Below are 23,546 nucleotides of genomic sequence, written 5' to 3' on the forward strand. Positions count from 1 at the left end.
GTATTATGAATGAATTGTTGTTTATTTGGTAGCATTTCGTAGTGTGACTGTTTTGACTAATTGCATTAGAAAGTTAGAAGTTAGAAGTGCACTATTTGATAGATTCCCCCGCTCCCCCTACCTCGGGCTTCCAGTGGGGAGACCTGAGATCAACCTGCCCCCGCCCCCCTCCCCATCTCATACTTCTGAGTGGGAGACTTTCACATGCAGTAGCCTGCCTGGCTCACAATCTAGAATCAGGGTGCCAACTCCGACAAGGTTAATTGACCCACAGTCCCACACGGTGACATGATATCATTGACGTGACGTGCAAATGAGCGATAGAAAACTGATATTTATTCAAGCAGGGTAGCCTAGTGGTTAGAGTGGTGGACTAGTAACCGGAAGGTTGCAAATTCATACCCTCAAGCTGACAAGGTACAAATCTGTCATTCTGCCCCTGAACAGGCAGTTAACCCACTGTTCCTAGGCTGTCATTGAAAATAAGAATTTGTTCTTAACTGACTTGCCTAGTTAAATAAAGGCAAAATAAATAAATAAAAATATGAGAGTTGTACTCCAGTCTAGTAGGTGGCGGTAATACAACATATAACAGATTCCAACATCCTTTAAACCTCATCGAAGAAGAAGAAGAAGAAGAAGAAGAAGAACCACGTCCTTCGTTGAGACTGGCAGAGGGTTGACTGTTCAGAATCACAATCCCATTTAATAGAAGCATCTAACTTCATAGCTAGGAGAAGAATCAAGCTCTGGAGTAACTGGTAAGTAAAACACGTTTTTTGTAACTGTAGCTAGCTAGCAGTAATACTTGTAGTTTCGATTACAAAGGTTGCTATGTAAAATTAACATTTGATTGCGTTTCCTTCGAAAGCTGTTCGTGTCTAGCTAACTATGTTAAATGATGTATATTATTATATGTTAAAAAGATGTATACTATGTTAGCTAGCTAAGCATTCTCTTGCTGACACACCAGACCGTAACATTGGTTCAGTTCAACCCACTCAAAAAACGTTATAGCTAGATAACATTTTCTCTTAAATTGCGAAGGTTAGCTAACTATAACATGATGTTCCTCCATGGGCCATGCTATACAGAATCCTTGGGACGTCCTAGCCCAATACTGGACTAAAGGACACTCACTACACGTTCTGTTTAAAGGGCTAATAGAGCCCCACAGTTGAGGTGTCATAATCCCCATAAAACCCAGCTGTCAAACAGGGAAATGGTATCAATCGAAATAGTTTTTTCCACCATTCATTTTTTTCATAGGGTATTTTAGAGACACTTAGCTATACTGAACAAAAATATCAGCGCAAATGGAAAGTGTCCTGAGCTGTTTCATGAGCTGAAATAAAAGATTCCAGAAATGTTCCATACGCTCAAAAAGCTTATTTCTCAATGTTTTGCACAAATGTGTTTACATCCCTGTTAGTGAGCATTTCTCCTTTGCCAAGATAACCCATCCACCTGACCGGTGTGGTATATCAAGAAGCTGATTGAACAGCACGATCATTATACAGGTGCCCCTTGTGCTTGGGACAATAAAATGCCATTCTAAAATGTGCAGTTTTGTTACACAACACAATGCCACAGATGTCTCAAGTTTTGAGTGAGTGTGCAATTGGCATTCTGACCAGGAAAGTCCACCAGAACTTTTGCCAGAAAATTAAAGGTTAAAATCTTTACCATAAGCTGCCTCCAACATTGTTTCAGAGAATTTGACAGTACGTTCAACCAGCCTCACACCTGCTGACAGTGTGTATGGAGTAGTGCTGGGTGATATGGCCAAAATATAATATTTCTGTATTCTTCTATTTTTTTTTTAAATGGTATTTTATGTTTTTAAATAATAAAAGTTCAAAATATATTTTGAGTAGTGTGTAACTCTAGGGTGGCAACACATTCTAAGTGATTGCAATGGGTCTTAATCCATTCTGATTGTTTTTGGTTGAATTGAACAGTATAAAACAATTTTCAGCATTTGATCAATTTCTGCATTTCCTGCACTCATTTGAGATCATTTCCACACTGCAGCGTAGGGCTGAACGATATGGGCAAACAATAACCATATGTTGCGATTTGACTTACGATCTAGAGCAAAACACTTGGGTGAACAGTTGGAATCATGTAAATATAATGATTTAAATTCTATTCCCTGACACCCAAAAGTACTCGTTACAGTTTGTATTATGTAACCACTCCCTCTTCAAATCAGGTTTGATTGGATAAAGCTGTTCCAAAATGGTCTTGAAGGCTTCTCTTTGTCCGTCCAATGTAGAACACCTTCCACTGTGGACACTCCAATATGTAGTGTGGTTTTGCAGTTAATTAAATGCTTGACTTGATACTCCATTTTAGAAGCTGTGTCAACAAAATACTTTATCTGTGCAATCAATGGTTGCACTGATTGATTTGAAATGCCTCACTTTATTTGCCACATGAGCCGTATACAACAAGTGTGGACTTGACTGTGAAATGCTTACTTACAAGCCTATACTTACAAGACAAAAATGTTATTATTGAGGGTCCATTCAGTCAGTGAGACAATGAATTCTGTGGGAGGCATCCGTCTCAGGCCGGGTTCTCAAGAAACGGTGCATAGCTGCCAAACCCTGTTCATGCTCAGTGGTGGTGTATAGAGACTCCACATCCAAGGTGACTAAAAAGGAAGCTGTACCTATATTGTTAAATCCCTTGATTTTGTTCAATACATCTGTGGTATTTTGAAGATAGGCTGGGAGTGACAGCAGAAAAGGCTTAATAAAGTAATCAATGTACTTAGAGATGGGTTCTGTCAGACTTTCATTACCACTAATGACTGGTCTGCCTGGGGGGGATTTCAAGATTCTTGTGGACTTTTGGAAGATAAGAATGAAGCCATATGCGGGCTGCCATTGAAAATACATTTGAACTCATTGTCTGAAATGTAGCCATTCTCCTTTCTGTGAGGAGCCCTTTCAATTCAGTTTTTAGGTCCTTTGTATGGTTGAATGTAAGAGATTGGTAGAATTCATCGTTGTCTAATTGACCGTAGTGGATTTTCCATTAAGAAGCCAACTGAAAACTGCATCGTCATCAACGTTGTTGCTTGTGCTACATTGACCATGCAGACTGAAAGCAAGTGTCTCGTGGTCGAGCAACAGAGAATGCGCTCCTTGAGTGACAGAGGGCGGGGCTAGGTTTGCTTGAAGAGGAAACTATTTTTTTAAATTGCCGTTACACACGGTGTATCGCATTTAAAAAAACAACATTCAAGTACAGTTATAGAAGGTAAAGTTAACTCAAACCGGTCCATGCCTCAATACCGGTATATCGTAAAATACGGTATACCGCCAAGCCCTAGTATGGAGTTGTGTGGGCGAGCGGTTTGCTGATGTCAACGTTGTGAACAGAGTTCCGCATGGTTGCGGTGGGGTTATGGTATGGACGGGCATAAGCTACGGACAAAAAACCCAATTGCATTTTATCGATGGCAATTTGAATGCACAGAGATACCGCGACGAGATCCTGAGGCCCATTGTCGTGCCATTCATCTGCCCCCATCACCTCATGTTTCAGCCTAATAATGCACGGCTCCATGTCGCACGAATTGTACACAATTCCTGGAAGTCTGACCATGTCCCAGTTCTTCCATGGCCTGCATACTCATCAGAAATGTCACCTGTTGAGCATGTTTGGGATGCTCTGGATCGACGCGTACAACAGCGTGTTACAGTTCCCGCCAATATTCAACAACTTCTCACAGCCATTGAAGAAGAGTGGGACAACATCCCACAGGCCATAATCAACAGCATGATGTGGCAAATGGTGGTCACACGAGATAGACTGGCTTCCTCATCCACACCCCTACTTTTATTTTATTAAGGTACTGTATATGTGACCAACTGATGCATATCTGTATTCCCAGCTGTGAAATCCATAGATTAGGGCCTAATTTATTTATTTCAATTGAATGATATCCTTATGAACTCAAAGTATTTAGAAATTGTTAAATGCTGTGTTTACAGTATACATAACATGAAATGTATATTAGGCCAGCTGTTGATTTTGGAAAATTTTCTTTTGAAATGACATCCTTGAAGTTACATCCTCTACCTCTTCCTGTGAAAAGCCTAGGTTAATACCCTATATTCAATCTAGTTCAAATCTACCCAGATCTATATAAAATACTGTTGTGTACTCTATTGCTGTCATTGTCAAGCTAAACATGACAATGAGTGACAGGGAGTTGTCATAGCACAAACAGACTGGCACTCAGGCTAGTAAAAAAATAGACTAGTAGTGTTTTAGTCCACTCCCTCTTGGATTCTTTCTTGGTTACTAAAGGAATTTAATCTTTCAAAATGCTTTTCAAAATGCTGGGACAATGCCTCATTGTGTCTCACTACGTGTCCCAGAACCTGTAAGTGTAGGCGTATGTATCACACACCCACCCTTTTGACAAACTGTAGATTTGTCAAAGGGATATTTTTTTTTCTTTACTGTGTGTAGCCTCGTCCCCGGGCTTGACAGAAAGAAAGAGACGGCTGTTGGAGGAGATTAGTCTTTTAGTAACTCTAAAAGCTATGACATCAACTGGAGGTGTACCTGTGTATGTATTTCAAGGCCAACTTCAAACTCAGTGCCTCTTTACTTGACATCATGGAAAAATCTAAATAAACACACGTTCATCTGTACAAACAATTGTACACAAGTATAAACACCATGGGACCACGTAGCCGTCATACCGCTTAGGAAGGAGACTCGTTGTGTCTCCTAGAGATGAACATACTTTGGTGCGAAAAGTGCAAATCAATCCCAGAACAACAGCAATGGACCTTGTGAAGATGCTGGAGGAAACGTGTACAAAAGTATCTATATCCACAGTAAAATGAGTCCTATATCGACATAACCTGAAAGGCCGCTCAGCAAGGAAGAAGCCACTGCTACAGAAACACCATAAAAAAGCCAGAATACAGTTTGCAACTGCACATGGGGACAAAGATCGTACTTTTTGGAGAAATGTCCTCTGGTCTGATGAAACAAAAATGGAACTGTTTGGCCATAATGACCATTGTTATGTTTGGAGGAAAAAGGGGGATGCTTGCAAGCCAAAGAACACCATCCCAACCGTGAAGCACGGGGGTGGCAGACTCATGTTGTTGGGGGTGCTTCACAAATAGATGGCTTATGAGGGAGGAAAATTATGTGGGTATATTGAAGCAACATCTCAAGACATCAGGAAGTTAAAGCTTGGTTGCAAATGGGTCTTCCAAATGGACAATGACCCCAAGCATACTTCCAAAGTTGTGGCAAAATGGCTTAAGGACCACAGTCAAGGTATTGGAGAGGCCATCACAAAGCCCTGACCTCAATCCTATGGAAAATGTGTGGGCAGAACTGAAAAGGCGTGTGCGAGCTGAGGAATGGGCCACAATTCACCCAACTTATTGTGGGAAGCTTGTGGAAGGCTTCCTGAAACATTTGACCCAAGTTAAACAATTTAAAGGCAATGCTACCAAATACTAATTGAGTGTATGTAAACGTCTGACCCACTGGGAATGTGATGAAATAAATCCTTCTCTCTACTATCTACTATCTTGACATTTCACTTTCTTAAAATATAGTGGTGATCCTAACTGACCTAAGACAGGGAATTTTTACTATGATTAAATGTCAGGAATTGTAAAAAACTGAGTTTAAATGTATTCGGCTAAGGTGAATGTAAACTTCTGACTTCAACTGTAGATTACCTTGAACTTCACCGATCTACATGTAAGCAAATCACTGTTCTCTCTCCTGCTCCCCTCCCCTCATTTCTCTGTGTGTGTGCGTGCGCAGATGGGAGATCGTAAAGTGGATCAAAATGGTCCTATGCGGGTGTTGGTGACTGGGGGAACTGGTCTGGTGGGCAGGGCCATAGAACATGTGGTCAAAGAAGAGGGAGGGGCCAGGGAGGGAGAGGAGTGGATCTTCCTCTCGTCTAAGGACGCAAACCTCATGTGAGAGCTACACACACACACACACCTGACCCAACATTCCCTCACCTGCCTCAGTCCTTGCTCTGGGTGGCTTTGTCGCCCAGCCTCTGAGTTCCTGTGTCTTTGAAAAGTCAAGCTAACTCGTGTGTGTGCTCCCTCAGGGACATGGGTGAGACACGGGCTGTGTTTCAGAAGCACCAGCCCACCCACATCATCCACCTGGCAGCCATGGTGGGAGGGCTCTTCAAGAACATGAGGGCCAACCTAGACTTCTGGGTAAGTGGTTCAGGAGTTGTGATGAAACGGGCTGCATCCCGATTCTCCACACTGTTCCCGAAGTGTGCACTTGCACAATTTTCTCACATTACTTTTACAATGGTGGAAACTTTTACCAGTCCTATGTCTTAAAATCCATGATGAGGAGTGTGCAAGTTGACATCTCTATCGGCACCCTAATCACTAACTATAGGCCCTGGTCAGAAGTAGTAGACTACAGTATATCGTGAATAGGGTGCCAATGGGGACTCAAACTTATCCATCCATGTGTGATTTTGATCATGTTTATTTACCAATGTGTTCATCCATCCATATCCATGGTCTCCAGAGGAACAATATCTACATCAATGACAACGTTCTTCAGGCAGCACACGAGGTAGACGCTGTCAGGGTGGTCTCTTGTCTCTCCACCTGCATCTTCCCTGACAAGACTACCTACCCCATTGACGAGACCATGGTAACGGCGCGCGTGCGTGTGTGTGTGTGTGTGTGTGTGTGTTGTAGACATGATGGTAGTTGACTCTCATCTTTTTTTCCAGATCCACAACGGCCCTCCTCATGAGTCTAACTATGGTTACGCCTACGCTAAGAGAATGATCGATGTCCACAATAGGTGTGTGCTTGTTTTATTTAAAGTTTCTCCGGTACTTTTGTGTACTTTTTAGCCAGTTATGAAACTAGCGGTCACGAGACAAAAGTGGTCCCCAACATGTGCATAATATGCCACATATATGCAGATATGTGCACCACGTCATTGCGATTTCTCTCGCTCTGCTGTTTGCATCTTCCTAGCTGTCACTCAAATGGCAAGGGGCTAAAGCTGATTGGCTGGAACTCGAATTGCAAGGGAGCTGGCCCACAGTAAAACAAATTGGGGGAAATGACTCAGCACAGCTCCCAGAAAACAGTCGCTTTCAAACTAGGGATGTCGTGGCTAATTGAGGTAAGACAGTAATTCTGCTCATAGATTATGCATGTGTAAACTACACATTAATGCATCCAGCCCAAAGCGGGAGGTTTAAAAAAATACTTAGTAGTCGCCAAAGTTCCGGAGCATGTCTTTAACCTTTATTACAAGGGAGACCAGAAGGGTATACTACGTTTTGAAGCTAGATCTACTCACGGTTTTCTAAAGCTAGCCAGCTTCAGTTACCTTCGTGTTCCAGCTCTGGCTTCATCTGTACTACGACCATGGATATTGCTTGTCCTGCTAAAGCTAGCAGGCATGTAACTGCGTGCATGTCGCACGTGGCTAGTCGAACGCCGATCTCTTCGTTGGGATAATGCTGAAACATCAATCGAATAGTTATCTTGTAAATTTAGCAGGCTATGGTGCGAAATTAGGCTTGATGAAGTGCCGTCTTCATTTTATTACTTAATGCCGATTTTTGATCTTATCAATGTTAGTTCTGAAGGATTCGTTGCCATAAAAATTTACCTGGCTAATTTCAGTGGTACCGGGTAAAAATGTACCTGGCTAATTTCAGTGGTACCGGGTAAAAATGTACCTGGCTAATTTCGGTGGTACAGGGTAAAAATGTACCTGGCTAATTTCAGTGTTACCGGTTATCCCGCGTTAAACTCCTAACTCCTCAAACCAAGTGCGTAGTATGGCCAAAAGTATGTGGACCCCCCTTCAAATTGAATTAGACTATTTCAGCCACACTCATTGCTGACCGGAGTATAAAATCCTGCACGTAGCCTTGCAATCTCCATACACTTTGGCAGTAGAATGCACCGTACTGAAGAGCTCAGTGCCTTTTCAACATGGCGCTTTCATAGGATGCCACCTTTCCAACAAGTCAGTTCATCATGTTTCTGCCCTGCTAGAGCTGCCCTGGTCAACTGTAAGTGCTGTTATTGTGAAATGGAAACGTCTAGGAGCACGTCTATGTGGTGGCAACATAAGCTCTCAGAACGGGACTGCCAAGTGCAAAGGGGGGACCAACTTCATTTTCATGCCCATGATTTTGGACGGGCAGGTGTCCAAATACTTGTGTGTGTGTGTGTGTTGCAGGGCGTATCACCAGAAGCATGGGCGGTGCTACACAGCAGTGATACCAACAAATGTGTTTGGTCCTCATGATAACTTCAACATTGAGGATGGACATGTACTACCAGGTCTCATACACAAAGCCTACATTGCTCAAAGTAAGATAACAACTACACAACACCTACTAATAGCTATAACGATATCTATTTCTTTATTCTCCAGCCAACTGTAGCCTGCTATCTTTTTGGGGTCTGTATACTGCAATTCGGTTTATAGCTCTGAATGTATACAAAAGTGTATTACATTTATTAACTGTATAAAACCTTTACAGTATACCTCCCTACATCTAATCTCTGTTAATCCAGATTTGCAGAACTTGGTCAGTTGCGTGATTAACTCTGTGTTCATAGTGTTAGAAATTCTTAGTTCTGCCAAAAACGACGTCCCCGCCCTCACGAAAGGAAGCTCTCAGCCAAATAAGCTCTTGTGTGGGCACATGCCCGAAGCACTCGAGGCAAAGCAGTTTTAGCACCACCTTCGCCCAGTCCTAATACGTCCAATTAGCCAGTGAGGAAATAATTAAAAAATAACTGAACTAATGCTGCTCGGCTCTCACACGTCCCATTCATCCCTGGTAGATTCTCCCTGTCTACACGCAGAATCTGCCCACGGGAAATTATATTTCTTCTAACAAGCCTTTACTCATCCGTGTGTTAGAGGAGGGCAGTCCTTTGGTGGTGTGGGGCTCAGGAACTCCCAGAAGGCAGTTCATCTACTCATTGGACCTGGCGCGTCTCTTCCTCTGGGTGCTGAGAGAGTACCATGAGGTGGACCCCATTATATTGTCTGGTGAGCCTTGCGCTTGTACGCACACACACGCACGCACGCATAAACACACACATTAAACAAAATATTATTTTCAGGATTCAGTGTTGTCTCCCTCTCACTTTGTATTTTAGTTGGTGAGGAGGATGAGGTGTCCATCAAGGAGGCAGCCGAGGCCGTCGTCGAGGCGCTGGGGTTCAAAGGTCAAGTGACTGTATCCTTTCACCTGGCTGCATGGCCAGATTACAGCGCTAACACACACCCTCTCTCTTGTACTCATTCTCTCACTATCACACACGCACAACCTGCCAGTAGTAGTGGCAGTGGTACCCGTGTGTGTTTGATTCCCTAATTCATGACCTCCAGTATGACACTACCAAATCGGACGGTCAGTTCAAGAAGACTGCCAGCAACGCCAAGCTGCTGCAGCACCACCCCAACTTCACCTTTACCCCCTTCAAACAAGGTACCTACTTCTCTAACTCCGGCAATTAGAAAAAAAACAAAAGTAGATTGGGCTGATTTTAAAACATTATTTTTATTTGCACATTGAACCATGTTGCACACCGTAGTTCAAAAATTATTGTTCTAAAATAATGTATCTGTATTCAGCCATCTTTTTATTAACGTTCGCAATTGCTGATTCTCCTTTTTGTTCTTCCCTCTTCCCTCTTGTCGCAGCCTTGAAGCAGACGTGTGATTGGTTCGTGGCCAATTACGACAACGCCCGCAAGTGAATATTCCTTCAATATGATTGAGTCGTGGGTGACTGCATACATGGAGTGTGTCTGACAGTGGGAGGATCAACAGAAGCCGGTGTATAGAAAGCGAATCCGCTAATTGGGCAGATTTGTTGCCACTCAGATTGGGCTGCACGACGAGTTGATTGTTGACAACTGTAGCATTTTAGCTAACCCTTTTCCTAACCTACCACCAGGGTTGGGTAGGTTACATTCTAAATGTAATGTACCTGTCCAAAATTGTAATCAATGTGAGTGTGTTGCTATGGGTTATAGTAGTAAGAGCCAAATTCAATATTTTATCCCCCCCCAAAAAAGTGGTGATACCTACAGGGGTCTTACAATTCTAAATCAAATAGCTAAATAATCCATGGTATGACCGTCTTAAAACAATTCCATATGTTAGTTTAGTAAAATCCCCCCCTGATGTTCCATCGCTGTTGATCTACTCACTTCTTTTGAAACTCCCACTACTCAGTCACACTTAAAGTATGTAGTTACCTATACTTGATCTGATTGGCTGTCAAGCAACAGTCCCAGGAAGGCAGGAGCAGGAAGAGGTCATGGGGAGTCAAATCTTCAGGAGCTGAAGGTTCTAGAACTGAAGAATGTACTAATCAGACCTCGCATGAAGAACGTTATCTGTCATTACATTGTCTTGTCAGATTGATGTTGGCTCGTGCTGGAGTGAGTGGAATTGGCAGTGTAGCTTGTAGTGTCTGAGTTGATCTCTCAGTATTGTGGAATAATTATAATGTTAAATGTAGGTGGCGGCGTGCACATTACATTTGTGTGAATGACAATTCATTTAGAGAACATGTCGCTGAAATTCCTTGAAGAATGTGAAGTTTGGGCTTGTCTGAACGTTCTGTCTAAACCACTTTGGATGAGTCCCAAACTGCATCATATTCCCAATATAGTACACTACTTTGGACCCAGAGCCCTATAGCACTATGTAGGGAATAGGGTACCATTTGGGACGCATCCTATTAAATTATGTCTGGAGTGACCAGATGGACTCCACTGTCTCGTCTCCCCTGTCCCCCTCGCTATAATCATGCCTACACCATAGGAATAGAATTGTCCAAAAATAAACCACAATACGAAGGCTCTGGTGAATTCTGTTCTACAGAGTGGGCTGTTCACACTACTCACAATTTGTCTACTGTATCATCTGATGCATGTTGGGTTTATATTTTTGTTCTATATACAACCATTTCAAAGATTTTACTGAGTTGGTTCATATAAGGAAATCAGTCAATTGAAATCTGTACATTAGGTCCTAATCTATGGCTTTCACATGACTGGGAATACAGATACAGATTAAAAATGGGCCTCAGGATCTCGTCACAGTATCTCTGTGTATTCAAATTGCCATAGATAAAATGCAATTGTGTTGTCCATAGTTTATGCCTGCCCTCACCATAACCCCACTGCCACCTTCTGACACTCCGTTGACATCAGCAAACCACTCGCCCGCAGGACTCCATATACGTGGTCTGCGGTTGTGAGGCTGGTTGGACATACTGACAAATTCTCTAAAACGACGTTCGAGGCAGCTTATGGTAGAGAAATTAACTTTCAATTATTTGGCACCAGCTCTGGTGGACATTCCTGCAGTCAGCATGCCATGTGCACGCTCCCTCAACTTGAGACATCTGTGGCATTGTGGTGTGACAACTGCACATTTGATTGGCCATATGTCTCCAGCACAAGGTACACCTGTGTAATGAACATGCTGTTTAATCGGCTTCTTGTTTTGCCACACCTGTCAGGTGGAAGGATTGTCTTGGCCAAGAAAAATGCCCACTAACGGATGTAAACAAATGTATGCACCAGATTTTAGCGAAAAGCTTTTTGTGCGTATGGAACATTTCTGGGATCTTTTATTTCAACTCATGAAACATGGGACCAACACTTTACATGTGTTTATTTGTCCAGTGTAGAATACTAGGTGGTTTGAGAGGTTCTTTTATATCTATCTTTACAAAAAACTAATTGTTTTAAAGGGTGCAGTATGTATATTGGTGGCAGGCTGAGAATAAATCAAGAATGTTTATTTTAACCACTGTCTGGATGTCATTGTACAACTACTTTCGGCCTTGCCTTGGTGCAGAACAGTGAAGCAGTGTTGTGGCTCCTGGGTGAAGTGGGGGAAATTCACCCCAGGCCAGGCAAACTTCATTCTACACCATGTGGGGTGAGGTAAGGCATGTGGAACACCTGTCTGGTTGATCAGTGGTGTATAGATTTAAATTCTTAGCTAAATCTGTTGCAATACATCATTTCAGTGCTCTGAGACCTATATTTTTGTTGTACAGTGTCCCCATGAACTTAAAAAATACTTGGGAGTGACCTACCAGGGGTGAATTTTCCAACTTGCTAACGTGTAGAACAATGGTCCTGAGTTTCTGACTCATTTATCAGAATGAGCCAATATGAATCTCTACATAAATAATTGACATTCATTTCAACATGAAGGTTCCCAGTTTCTGATGGCATGTGAATGTGGCATAATTTCAAGTTGGATTAATAATGGATTCTAGAGCCGGTTTCCCAGACACAGATTAAGGCTAGTCTTGGACTAATGGCAAACACAATTTAGAATCTCCATTAGAGGTTGACTGCTTATGATTTTTCAATGCCAATACCGATTTATTGGAGGACAAAAAAAGCTGATACGGCCAATTTGTTTTATTTTTTATTTATTTGTAATAATGACAATAAGAACAATACTGAATGAACACTTATTTTAACTTAAAATAATACATCAATAAAATCAATTTAGCCTGAAATAAATAATGAAACATGTTCAATTTGGTTTAAATAATGCAAAAACAAAGTGTGGGAGAAGAAAGTAAAAGTGCAATATGTGCCATGTAAAAAAGCTAACGTTTAAGTTCCTTGCTCAGAACATGAGAACATATGAAAGCTGGTGGTTCCTTTTAACATGAGTCTTCAATATTCCCAGTTAAGAAGTTTTAGGTTGTAGTTATTATAGGACTATTTCTCTCTAACATTTGTATTTCATATACCTTTGACTATTGGGTGTTCTTATAGGCACTTTAGTATTGCCAGTGTAACAGTATAGCTTCCGTCCCTCTCCTCGCTCCTACCTGGGCTCGAACCAGGAACACAATGACAACAGCCACCCTTGAAGCAGCGTTACCCATGCAGAGCAAGGGGAATAACTACTCCAAGTCTCAGAGCGAGTGACGTTTGAAATGCTATTAGCGCGCACCCCGCTAACTAGCTATCCATTTCACATCGGTTACACCAGCCTCATCTCGGGAGTTGATAGGCTTGAAGTCAAACAGCAGAGCTGCTGGATTATAAGCCTGCTGGTGCCTACCATCGCTCAGTCAGACTGCTCTATCAAATCAGATTTAATTATAACATAACACACAGAAATGCGAACCGTACGTCATTAATATGGTAGAATCCGGAAACTATCATCTCGAAAACCAGACATTTATTCTTTCAGTGAAATACGGAACCGTTCCGTATTTTATCTAATGGGTGGCATCCATCAGTCTAAATATTCCTGTTACATTGCACAACCTTCAATGTTATGTCAAAATTACGTAAAATTCTGGCAAATTAGTTCGCAACGAGCCAGGCGGCCCAAACTGTTGCATAGACTCTGTGTGCAATGAGCGCAAGAGAAGTGACACTAGTTTTTTTAGCTAAATATGCAGGTTTAAAAATATATACTTCTGTGTATTGATTTTAAGGCATTGGTGTTTATGGTTAGGTACACATTGGAGCAACGACAGTCCTTTTTCGCGAATGCACACTGCATCGATTATATGCAGGACACGCTAGATAAACTAGTAATATCATCAACCATGCGTAGTTATAACTAGTGATTATGATGGATTATGTTTAATGCTAGCTAGCAACTTACCTTGGCTTGTTACTGCATTCTCGTAACAGGCAGGCTCCTCGTGAGGCAGGTGGTTAGAGCGTTGGACTAGTTAACTGTAAGATTGAATCCCTGAGCTGACAAGGTAAAAATCTGTTGTTCTGCCCCTGAACAAGGCAGTTAACACACTGTTCCTAGGCTGTCATTGAAAATAAGAATGTGTTCTTAACTGACTTGCCTAGTTAAATAAAGATTAAATAAAGGTGTAAAAAAAAATATTATTTTTTTCCCCTATTGTTATGAAAACTTAATCGGCCCTAATTAATCGGCCATTCCAATTAATCGGTCGACCTCTGATCTCCATAGTGCAGGACTAGGCTTAATCTGTGTCTGGGAAGCCATTCCCTAGTCAACTAATATAGTCAAAGCGTGTCATTGAACTTTCTTTTCACGTGATCTCCTTTAAGATAAAACATTTACTAAATGACTGGTTTGCAGTGTCCTGCTCTTCCCAGATGACAAGGGCACATAGAAATGTTTATACAAACTTTGCATTATTGAAATAAAAGGCAAAAAGATTTGTATAGGTGACGTTCAAACTCAAAGTACCAAAATAGTTCAGAGAAGAAAAAAAAATCTTCCCAACCTCACAGTCCAAACATTTAGTCAAGTCAAAAGTACCTTATTAGAGCAATTTAGTGGTTTATGGGCAAATATTAACTGCTACTTCAGACTAAATTAAATTGGTGTCCTATTGACATCAATACATGACTAAGGGAAAATTCAACTTCAGTGAATGTTAGAATTTGCTCCCTAGTCCTCTCCATAACTCAAATCCAAACTACAAATCTACACAACCTAAGCAAAGAGACTGGTCTATCATGCGTACTGTACACACAGGGTGCAAACAATCCTGCCTCCATAATCCCTTGTAGAATATTGTAATTTTGTTTAGTACTGTAATAAATCTTGAGACCACAGCTTTACCACAGTACTTTCACATTTGCAGCCAGACAGAGGCAAGTATCCTCCTATACAGGATGTCACAGGCAAGCGCTTTCATCCACACAGACATAAGGTTACAGTGCCTTGCGAAAGTATTCGGCCCCCTTGAACTTTGCAACCTTTTGCCACATTTCAGGCTTCAAACATAAAGATATAAAACTGTATTTTTTTGTGAAGAATCAACAACAAGTGGGACACAATCATGAAGTGGAACGGCATTTATTGGATATTTCTAACTTTTTTAACAAATCAAAAACTGAAAAATTGAGCATGCAAAATTATTCAGCCTCCTTAGGTTAATACTTTGTAGCGCCACCTTTTGCTGCGATTACAGCTGTAAGTCGCTTGGGGTATGTCTCTATCAGTTTTGCACATCGAGAGACTGAATTTTTTTCCCATTCCTCCTTGCAAAACAGCTCGAGCTCAGTGAGGTTGGATGGAGAGCATTTGTGAACAGCAGTTTTCAGTTCTTTCCACAGATTCTCGATTGGATTCAGGTCTGGACTTTGACTTGGCCATTCTAACACATGGATATGTTTATTTTTGAACCATTCCATTGTAGATTTTGCTTTATGTTTTGGATCATTGTCTTGTTGGAAGACAAATCTCCGTCCCAGTCTCAGGTCTTTTGCAGACTCCATCAGGTTTTCTTCCAGAATGGTCCTGTATTTGGCTCCATCCATCTTCCCATCAATTTTAACCATCTTCCCTGTCCCTGCTGAAGAAAAGCAGGCCCAAACCATGATGCTGCCACCACCATGTTTGACAGTGGAGATGGTGATGAGCTGTGTTGCTTTTACGCCAAACATAACGTTTTGCATTGTTGCCAAAAAGTTCAATTTTGGTTTCATCTGACCAGAGCACCTTCTTCCACATGTTTGGTGTGTCTCCCAGGTGGCTTGTGGCAAACTTTAAACTACACTTTTTATGGATATCTTTAAGAAATGGCTTTCTTCTTGCCACTCTTCCATAAAGGCCAGATTTGTGCAATATACGACTGATTGTTGTCCTATGGACAGAGTCTCCCACCTCAGCTGTAGATGTCTGCAGTTCATCCAGAGTGATCATGGGCCTCTTGGCTGCATCTCTGATCAGTCTTCTCCTTGTATGAGCTGAAAGTTTAGAGGGACGGCCAGGTCTTGGTAGATTTGCAGTGGTCTGATACTCCTTCCATTTCAATATTATCGCTTGCACAGTGCTCCTTGGGATGTTTAAAGCTTGGGAAATCTTTTTGTATCCAAATCCGGCTTTAAACTTCTTCACAACAGTATCTCGGACCTGCCTGGTGTGTTCCTTGTTCTTCATGATGCTCTCTGCGCTTTTAACGGACCTCTGAGACTATCACTGTGCATTTATACGGAGACTTGATTACACACAGGTGGATTGTATTTATCATCATTAGTCATTTAGGTCAACAGAGAGTTTGCTGCACTGAAAGTAAAGGGGCTGAATAATTTTGCACGCCCAATTTTTCCGTTTTTGATTTGTTAAAAAAGTTTGAAATATCCAATAAATGTCGTTCCACTTCATGATTGTGTCCCACTTGTTGTTGATTCTTCACAAAAAAATACAGTTTTATATCTTTATGTTTGAAGCCTGAAATGTGGCAAAAGGTTGCAAAGTTCAAGGGGGCCGAATACTTTTCGCAATACCCACCCTCGTGGACATGGCAGTATGGCAATATTATATATTTCTATATTAAATTAACAGGAGAAAGTGGAAGATGTTTAAACTCCAGTGTTTTGAGAGTGGACAATTGTTGGTCATTTAAGGACTTATATCAAATAGCTCTGTGATCAAATCAGTCTACTAGCCCACCACCGTACAACACCACAGTGCAAGTAACCATTTGTTCCTCTATACAAATATTGTATGGGGTGTGGCATAAAGTGAACTTATATGATGTCATCATTGGTAGGGCTGTGGCAGTCAATTTTGTCAACCGGTTATTGTCATGCAAAAGACTGCCGGTCTCACGGTAATTAACCCTTTAACAAAGTTTAGCATCTCCAGGCCTCCCTCCACTTATACAAGCCGCCGATGTGCACTTTTGGAAAATCTACATTTGTTTTTAAAAAATCTAATAAATCCGTTTAATATACACCATCACAATAAATCCATTATTTTAGTCAGGTCTAAAGAAACACATTAAGAAAATGCTTTTCAGAAGAACTATGATATGTTCCATGCCATAGGCTGTGGGCTTTTATAGTGAACATTTTATAGTAAAAATAATATAATTGAATTTAGCCGAATAAAATAGAAGGGATATTCATCCCATTCCGGAGCGAGTGCGCATATGAAGTGGATATGTTGAGCCTAAAAGTGATCATTTGAAACACGTCTATTACGCTAGATTTAGAGTTATTTGGCAACTTTAGTTGTGAATGATACAAACCTAATGTATTAGAAATGAAAAATCTGGGTTGCATGATGTGACTATAGGCTATTGATTCGTGCGAAACAGCGCCCCTTTGTCTCTTTAGGCCATCTACCTGATGCTGTCTCATAAAAGAGTATGACATTGTTGCCGCCCGTAGCATTGAATGCAAGGGAAGCCAGTGAGCATTTGATCTCCCTTGATTAAACATTTTTATAATATAATAGTCAATCAACGTTGCACTAAACTGAGTGAGCTCAACTGTGAATGGTCCTGGTGTACCAAAAAAGAAAAGTGTCAAGGGCTGCCCTCCAATCACATCGAGAGCAATACCTCATGCTAGTTAGCTAGCTAAAATTGTCCCTTTCCTAAATTAGCCATTGATGGAGATATGGATTTGAACTGAATTCTTCGTTCTGGCCAATGATTAGAACAGTGATTCTGATCCAACCCTAAATTCATACATTGGCCTAAGAGGATGGGGGTTCAATATGTAGCTAGATGTAGAAGGCTAATGTTGAAGAAGGCTAGCTAACTTTGCCCATGAAAGGAAGTTAGGCTAGTGAGCAAGCATTTTAGCCAGGTAGCCTAGGACAACAAATACTAAAAGTGTTTACTGTATGACAGAGTACAGGATGGCATTGGCGTTTTTCTACAAGTAGGGTGAGTCCACATGTTTCTTCTACTTCCACAAGCACAAATCAGAATCATGGACTGTTTTGCTAGCACAAACTGGAATATGTTCCTTGATTCATCCAATGGCATTGAGGAGTATACCACCTCAGTCAACGGCTTCATCAATAAGTGCATTGACAACATCATCCCCACAGTGACCGTACGTACATATCCCAACCAGAAGCAATGGATTACAGGCAACATCCGCACCGAACTAAACACTAGAGCTGCCATTTTCAAGAGCGGGAGACTAATCCGGACACTTATAAGATATCCCGCTATGCCCTCAGATGAACCATCAAGCAGGCAAAGCATCAATACAGGGCTAAGATTGGTAATCGTACTAGATGGATTACCAGGGCAGGTACTCAGAGCATGCATTGACCAACTGGCAAGTGTCTTCACTGGCATTTTCAACCTTTCCCTGCAGGTTATCCATGCTTCAAGCAGACCAACATAGTCCCTGTGCCCAATAATGCAAAGGTAACCTGCCTAAATGACTACTGCCCCATAGCACTCACATCAGCAGCCATGAAGTGCTTTGAAAGGCTGGTCATGGCTTACATCAGCACCATCATCCTGGAAACCCTAGACCCACTCCAATTCGCATACTGCCCCAACAGATCCACAGATGACGCAATCTCAATCGCACTCCACACCGTCCTTTCTCACCTGGACAAAAGGAACGCCTATGTGAGAATACTGTTCATTGACTACAGCTCAGCGTTCAACACCATAGTGCCCACAAAGCTCATCACTAAGCTATGGACTTCCTGACGGGCCACCCCCCCAGGTGGTAAGGGTAGGCAACAACACATCTGCCGCACGAATCCTCAACACCGGGGCCCCTCAGGGGTGCAGGCTCCCCTCTTGTACTCCCTGTTCACATACGACTACGTGGCCAAGCACGACTCCAACACAACAGTGGTACTGTAGGCCTGATCAATGCCAACAATGAGAGCTCATAGGGAGTTCAGAGACCTGGCAGTGTGGTGCCAGGACAACAACCTCTCCCTCAATATGAGCAAGACAAAGGAGATGATCGTGGACTACACGAACAAGCCCCCATTATTAACATTGAAGCAGTTGTGAACTACAGGAAAAGGAGGGCCGAACAGGCCCCCATTAACATCAACAGGGCTGTAGTGGAACGTGTCGAGAGAGTTTCAAGTTCCTTGGTGTCCACATCACTAACAAACTACAGTACCATGGTCCAAACACACCAAGACAGTCGTGAAGAGGGCACAACAACACATTTTCCCCCTCAGGAGACTGAAAAGATTTGGCATGGTCCCCAGATTCAAAAACTCCAGTAACCTAAGTCATAGACTGTTCTCTCTGCTACTGCACGACAAGCGGTATCGGAGCGACAAGTCTAGGTCCAAAAGGCTCCTTAACAGCCTCCTTCCCCCAAGCTATAAGACTGCTGAACAATTAATAATCAAATGGCCACCCAGACTATTTACATTCACATATAGCTGTACAGTGCCTTGCAAAAGTATTCATTCCCCTTGGCATCTTTCCTATTTTGTTGCATTACAACCTGTAATTTAAATTGATTTTTATTTGGATTTCATGTAATGAACATACATACACAAAATAATCCAAATTGGTGATGTGAAATGAACAAAATGACTTGTTTCAAAAGAATTCAACAAACAAAAAAAACGGAAAAGTGATGCATGCATATGTATTCACTCCCTTTGCCATGAAGCCCCTAAATAAGATCTGATTCAACCAATTACCTTCAGAAGTCACATCATTAGTTATATTTAACACAGGTGGACTTTATTTAAGTGTCACATAATCTGTCACATGATCTCCGAATATATACACCTGTTCTGAAAGGCTCCAGAGTGTGCAACACCACTAAGCAAGGGGCACCACCATGCAAGCGGCACCATGAAGAGCAAGGAGCTCTCCTAACAGGTCAGGGACAAGGTTCTGGAGAAGTACAGATCAGGGTTGGGTTATAAAAAAAATATCAGAAACTTTGAACATCCCATGGAGCACCATTAAATCTATTATTAAAAAATGTAAAGAATATGGCACCACAACAAACCTGCCAAGAGAGGGCCGCCCACCTTAACTCACAGACCAGGCAAGGAGGGCATTAATCAGAGACACAACAAAGAGACCAAAGATAACCCTGAAGGAGCTACAAAGCTCCACAGCAGAGATTGGAGTATCTGTCCATAGGACCACTTTAAGCCGTACACTCCAGAGTTGGGCTTTACAGAAGAGTGGCCAGAAAAAAAGCCATTGCTTATTAAAGAAAAAAATAAGCAAACACGTTTGGTGTTCGCCGAAAGGCATGTGGGAGACTACCCAAACATTTGGGAGAAGGTACTCTGGTTAGATGAGACTAAAATAGAGCTTTTTGGCCATCAAGGAAAACGCTATGTCATGCGCAAACCCAACACCTCTCATCACCCCAATAACACCATCCCCACAGTGAAGCATGGTGGTGGCAGCATCATGCTGTGTTGATGTTTTTCATCGGCAGGGACTGGGAAATTGGTCAGAATTGAAGGAATGATGGATGGTGCTAAATACAGGGAAATTCTTGAGGGAAACCTGTTTCAGTCTTCGAGAGATTTAAGACGGGGACGGAGCTTCACCCTCCAGCAGGACAATGGCCCTAAGCATACTGCTAAGGCAACACTTGAGTGGTTTAAAGGGAAACATTTACGTCTATGTCTTGGAATGGCCTAAACCTAAAGCCCAATGGTCAAAGCCCAAACCTCAATCCAATTGAGAATCTGTGGTAAAGATTGTTGTACACCAGTGGAACCTATCCAACTTGAAGGAGCTGGAGCAGTTTTGCCTTGAAGAATGGGCAAAAATCCCAGTGGCTAGATGTGCCAAGCTTATGGAGACAGTATTGACTTTTGGGGGGTGAATAGTTATGCACGCTCAAGTTTCAATCAAAGGTGTGGTTCATTGGTTGCACTAAGATAAGCCAGGCAGTAAAGTCATTCCTTGTTCCTCCACTATAAACATACAGTTTGTGTGGCGTGGCATAATAATGTGATCTGATATTATACATTGGTCATATATAGTTGTACCAAGATAAACCATGCATTAAAGTTTATTTAATGGTCTATTTCTCACAATTGACACAAGTAATCCCCTGTCCTTCAACCCATAACCACACCTATAAATCCTTGCCACACCTATAAATATAGAGTATAGGTGTGGCGTAGCACAAATGTGATACGGTGTGTGTCATTATTGGTTTTACTACGTCAGGGGGTCAGACACACACACAAGGATCATATACATTGTATTGCACACAGAGTTGACTTGGCTACATCTGAGGCGGGGTTTAGTTAGATTACCAACCTGTTGCTGACCAGGGATTGGTTAGTGCAGGCGCTGCATGATTCACTCAGTGCATCCATCATTTCTCCTAGGTTCCTTTGGTGCAGACCTGCCAATCAGAACAAAGCATGTCAAGAATAGCCCACCAAAAAGAAAACAGTACGTCAGTGACGACAGCACCAATCATAATCTGATTGTGTGTGTGTGTCTGGTTTATAACTGAGGCCGGAATTCAATCGGATTGCAGGTTGTCAAAAGCGGAATATAAAGGCCATTTCCGATTGAGCCGACATCTATAGCGTTCTCTGCGAAGGTGATCTCAGCAAACACGGGACATTGCCTGTAAAATCTACATTGTCGACAACCCACGATCAGATTGAATCCTGGCCCAGGTTCATCCCTTAGTATGACGACGCTAATGGCTTCCATCCCTCTTTCTCGAGGAAATTCACCTTCTAAATTCATGCTCACCGCAGAGAGACTAGTCCGGCCCTTGAACCTGGGAGTAGAGTTGTTCGGTGTTCCCATAACAGGCACAAACATTGCCTCAGCCATGTGGTGTGCATGGGAGGGAGACAGTGCTGTTATGCAGGGGTCACCTTTAAATAATGAAAGAAAGCAAAAACAAGACCAATGACACTGATTTTCCATTCATACAAAACATTAAGAACACCTACTCTTTCCATGACACTGACGTCACTTGTTAAATTCTCTTCAATCAGTGTAGATGAAGGGGAGGAGACCCGGTTAAAGGAGGATGTTTAAGCTTTGAGACAATTGAGACATGGATTGTGTATGTGTGCCATTAAGAGGGTGAATGGGTAAGACACAAGTGCCCTTGAACAGAGTATGGTAGTAGGTGCCAGACGCACCAGTTTATGTCAAGAACTGCAACGCTGCTGGGTTTTTCATGCTTAACAGTTTCATGTGTGTATCAAGAATAGTCCACCACCCAAAAGACATTCAGCAAAATGGACAACTGTAACTGTGGAGTCAATATGGGGCAGCATCGCTGTGGAAGACTTTCAACACCTTGCAGATACCATGGCCTGACGAATTGAGGCTGTTCTGAGGGCAGGCTCAGTATTAGGAAGGTGTTCCTAATGTTTGATATACTCAGTGTATAGAGCATGTTACACACCAGTCATGAAGCTGTCCTGATCCAGCAGGTCTCTTGGTTTCATGAGCCCATCTCTGAAAGTAAGGAGGAGGTAAGAGAAACAAACACACACACACAGCCAGAGAGAGCATCTAATATAAAGTTAATCTTACTCAGATCTCTCATTAAAAATCGAACAGTTGAGTGATTGAAGAAACAGCGAGAGAGTTCAGGATAAAAATACAACGCATTAGCTAAATCACTTTAAAACAGGCCATCAGACTCGACTCATACATAACAGAAACCACGATATCACGCCAGACACCCCAGCCCCACCACACACCGGTGTCTACCGTCTTAGTCAGACTCACCTCTGTGGTGTGGAGGAGGAAGAATTTGCAGGAGTGGGGGTGGTGGTAGTGGGGGGGTGGGGGGGGGGGCTCTCTGGTTCCAGGGTCTTCTGTGAGGGAGGAGGGGGGAGCAGGCTGAAGGCCTCAACACTAACCAATAACCTGAGGAAAGGGCAAAGGCTTTACATAGATCACAACAGTAATCATACCACCCATAACAGGGATAATCATGCATATCCCTGTCAATCCGACAGCAAACCACACACACATCTGTAGCATCCGGTGATGGGGCATAAACGCACACACACACGGGAAAATGATATCTTAAAATATATTTCAATGAAATATGAATATATTTAAATATTGTGTAAATGTATTGATCAAATATATACGGTGCATTCGGAAAATACTCAGACCCCTTGACTTTTTCCACATTTTGTTAAGTTAGCCTTATTCTACAATGGATTACATTTTTTCCCCAGCAATCTACACACAATACCCCATACTTACAAAGTGAAGACAGGTTTTTAGAAATGTTTGCAAATGTATTGAAAATTAAAAACAGAAATGCCTTATTTTACATAAGTATTCAGACCCTTTGCTATGATACTTGAAATTGAGCTCAGGTGCATCCTGTTTCCATTGATCATCCTTGATGTTTCTACATCTTGATTGGAGTCCACCTGTGGTAAATTGAATTGATTGGACATGATTTGGAAAGGCACACACCTGTCTATATAAAGGTCCCACAGTTGCTCTGACAGTGCATGTCAGAGCAAAAACCAAGCCATGAGGTCAAAGGAATTGTCCGTAGAGCCACGAGACAGGATTGTGTCGAGGCACAGATCTGGGGAAGTGTAGGTTACCAAAACATTTCTGCAGCATTGAAGGTCTCCAAGAACACAGTGGCCTCCATCATTCTTAAATGGAAGAAGTTTGGAACCACCAAGACTCTTCCTAGAGCTGGCAGCCCGGTCAAACTGAACAATCGGGGTAGAAGGGCCTTGGTCAGGGAGGTGACCAAGTACCCAATGGACCTCAGACTGGGGCGAAG

The 23,546-nt window shown here is 42.2% G+C and overlaps 1 protein-coding gene across 1 annotated transcript; it reads left to right on the forward strand.

Annotated features, from left to right (window-relative positions):
• The first annotated feature begins 365 nt into the window (after positions 1 to 365).
• Positions 366 to 11,859, forward strand: LOC110521749 (GDP-L-fucose synthase). Its single transcript, XM_021599583.3, has 10 exons — positions 366 to 761; positions 5,821 to 5,981; positions 6,122 to 6,236; positions 6,565 to 6,693; positions 6,776 to 6,849; positions 8,254 to 8,387; positions 8,947 to 9,078; positions 9,189 to 9,268; positions 9,421 to 9,520; positions 9,736 to 11,859. Exons 2-10 carry the CDS (start codon positions 5,821 to 5,823, stop codon positions 9,789 to 9,791), a joined length of 981 nt encoding a protein of 326 aa, XP_021455258.1. The 5' UTR covers positions 366 to 761; the 3' UTR covers positions 9,792 to 11,859.
• Positions 11,860 to 23,546: the final 11,687 nt, after the last annotated feature.

This window comes from Oncorhynchus mykiss, chromosome 4 (genome assembly GCF_057628025.1).
Source record: "Oncorhynchus mykiss isolate SJ-2025 chromosome 4, ASM5762802v1, whole genome shotgun sequence".
Lineage (NCBI taxonomy): Eukaryota > Metazoa > Chordata > Actinopteri > Salmoniformes > Salmonidae > Oncorhynchus > Oncorhynchus mykiss.

Excerpts from the sequence above, each read along its gene's own strand:
- LOC110521749 (XM_021599583.3), top strand. The coding sequence starts at position 5,821 with ATGGGAGATCGTAAAGTGGATCAAAATGGTCCTATGCGGGTGTTGGTG. Across the intron at positions 6,694-6,775 it reads ACCCCATTGACGAGACCATG|ATCCACAACGGCCCTCCTCA; the intron begins GTAACGGCGCGC and ends CTTTTTTTCCAG. Across the intron at positions 9,521-9,735 it reads CTTTACCCCCTTCAAACAAG|CCTTGAAGCAGACGTGTGAT; the intron begins GTACCTACTTCT and ends CTCTTGTCGCAG.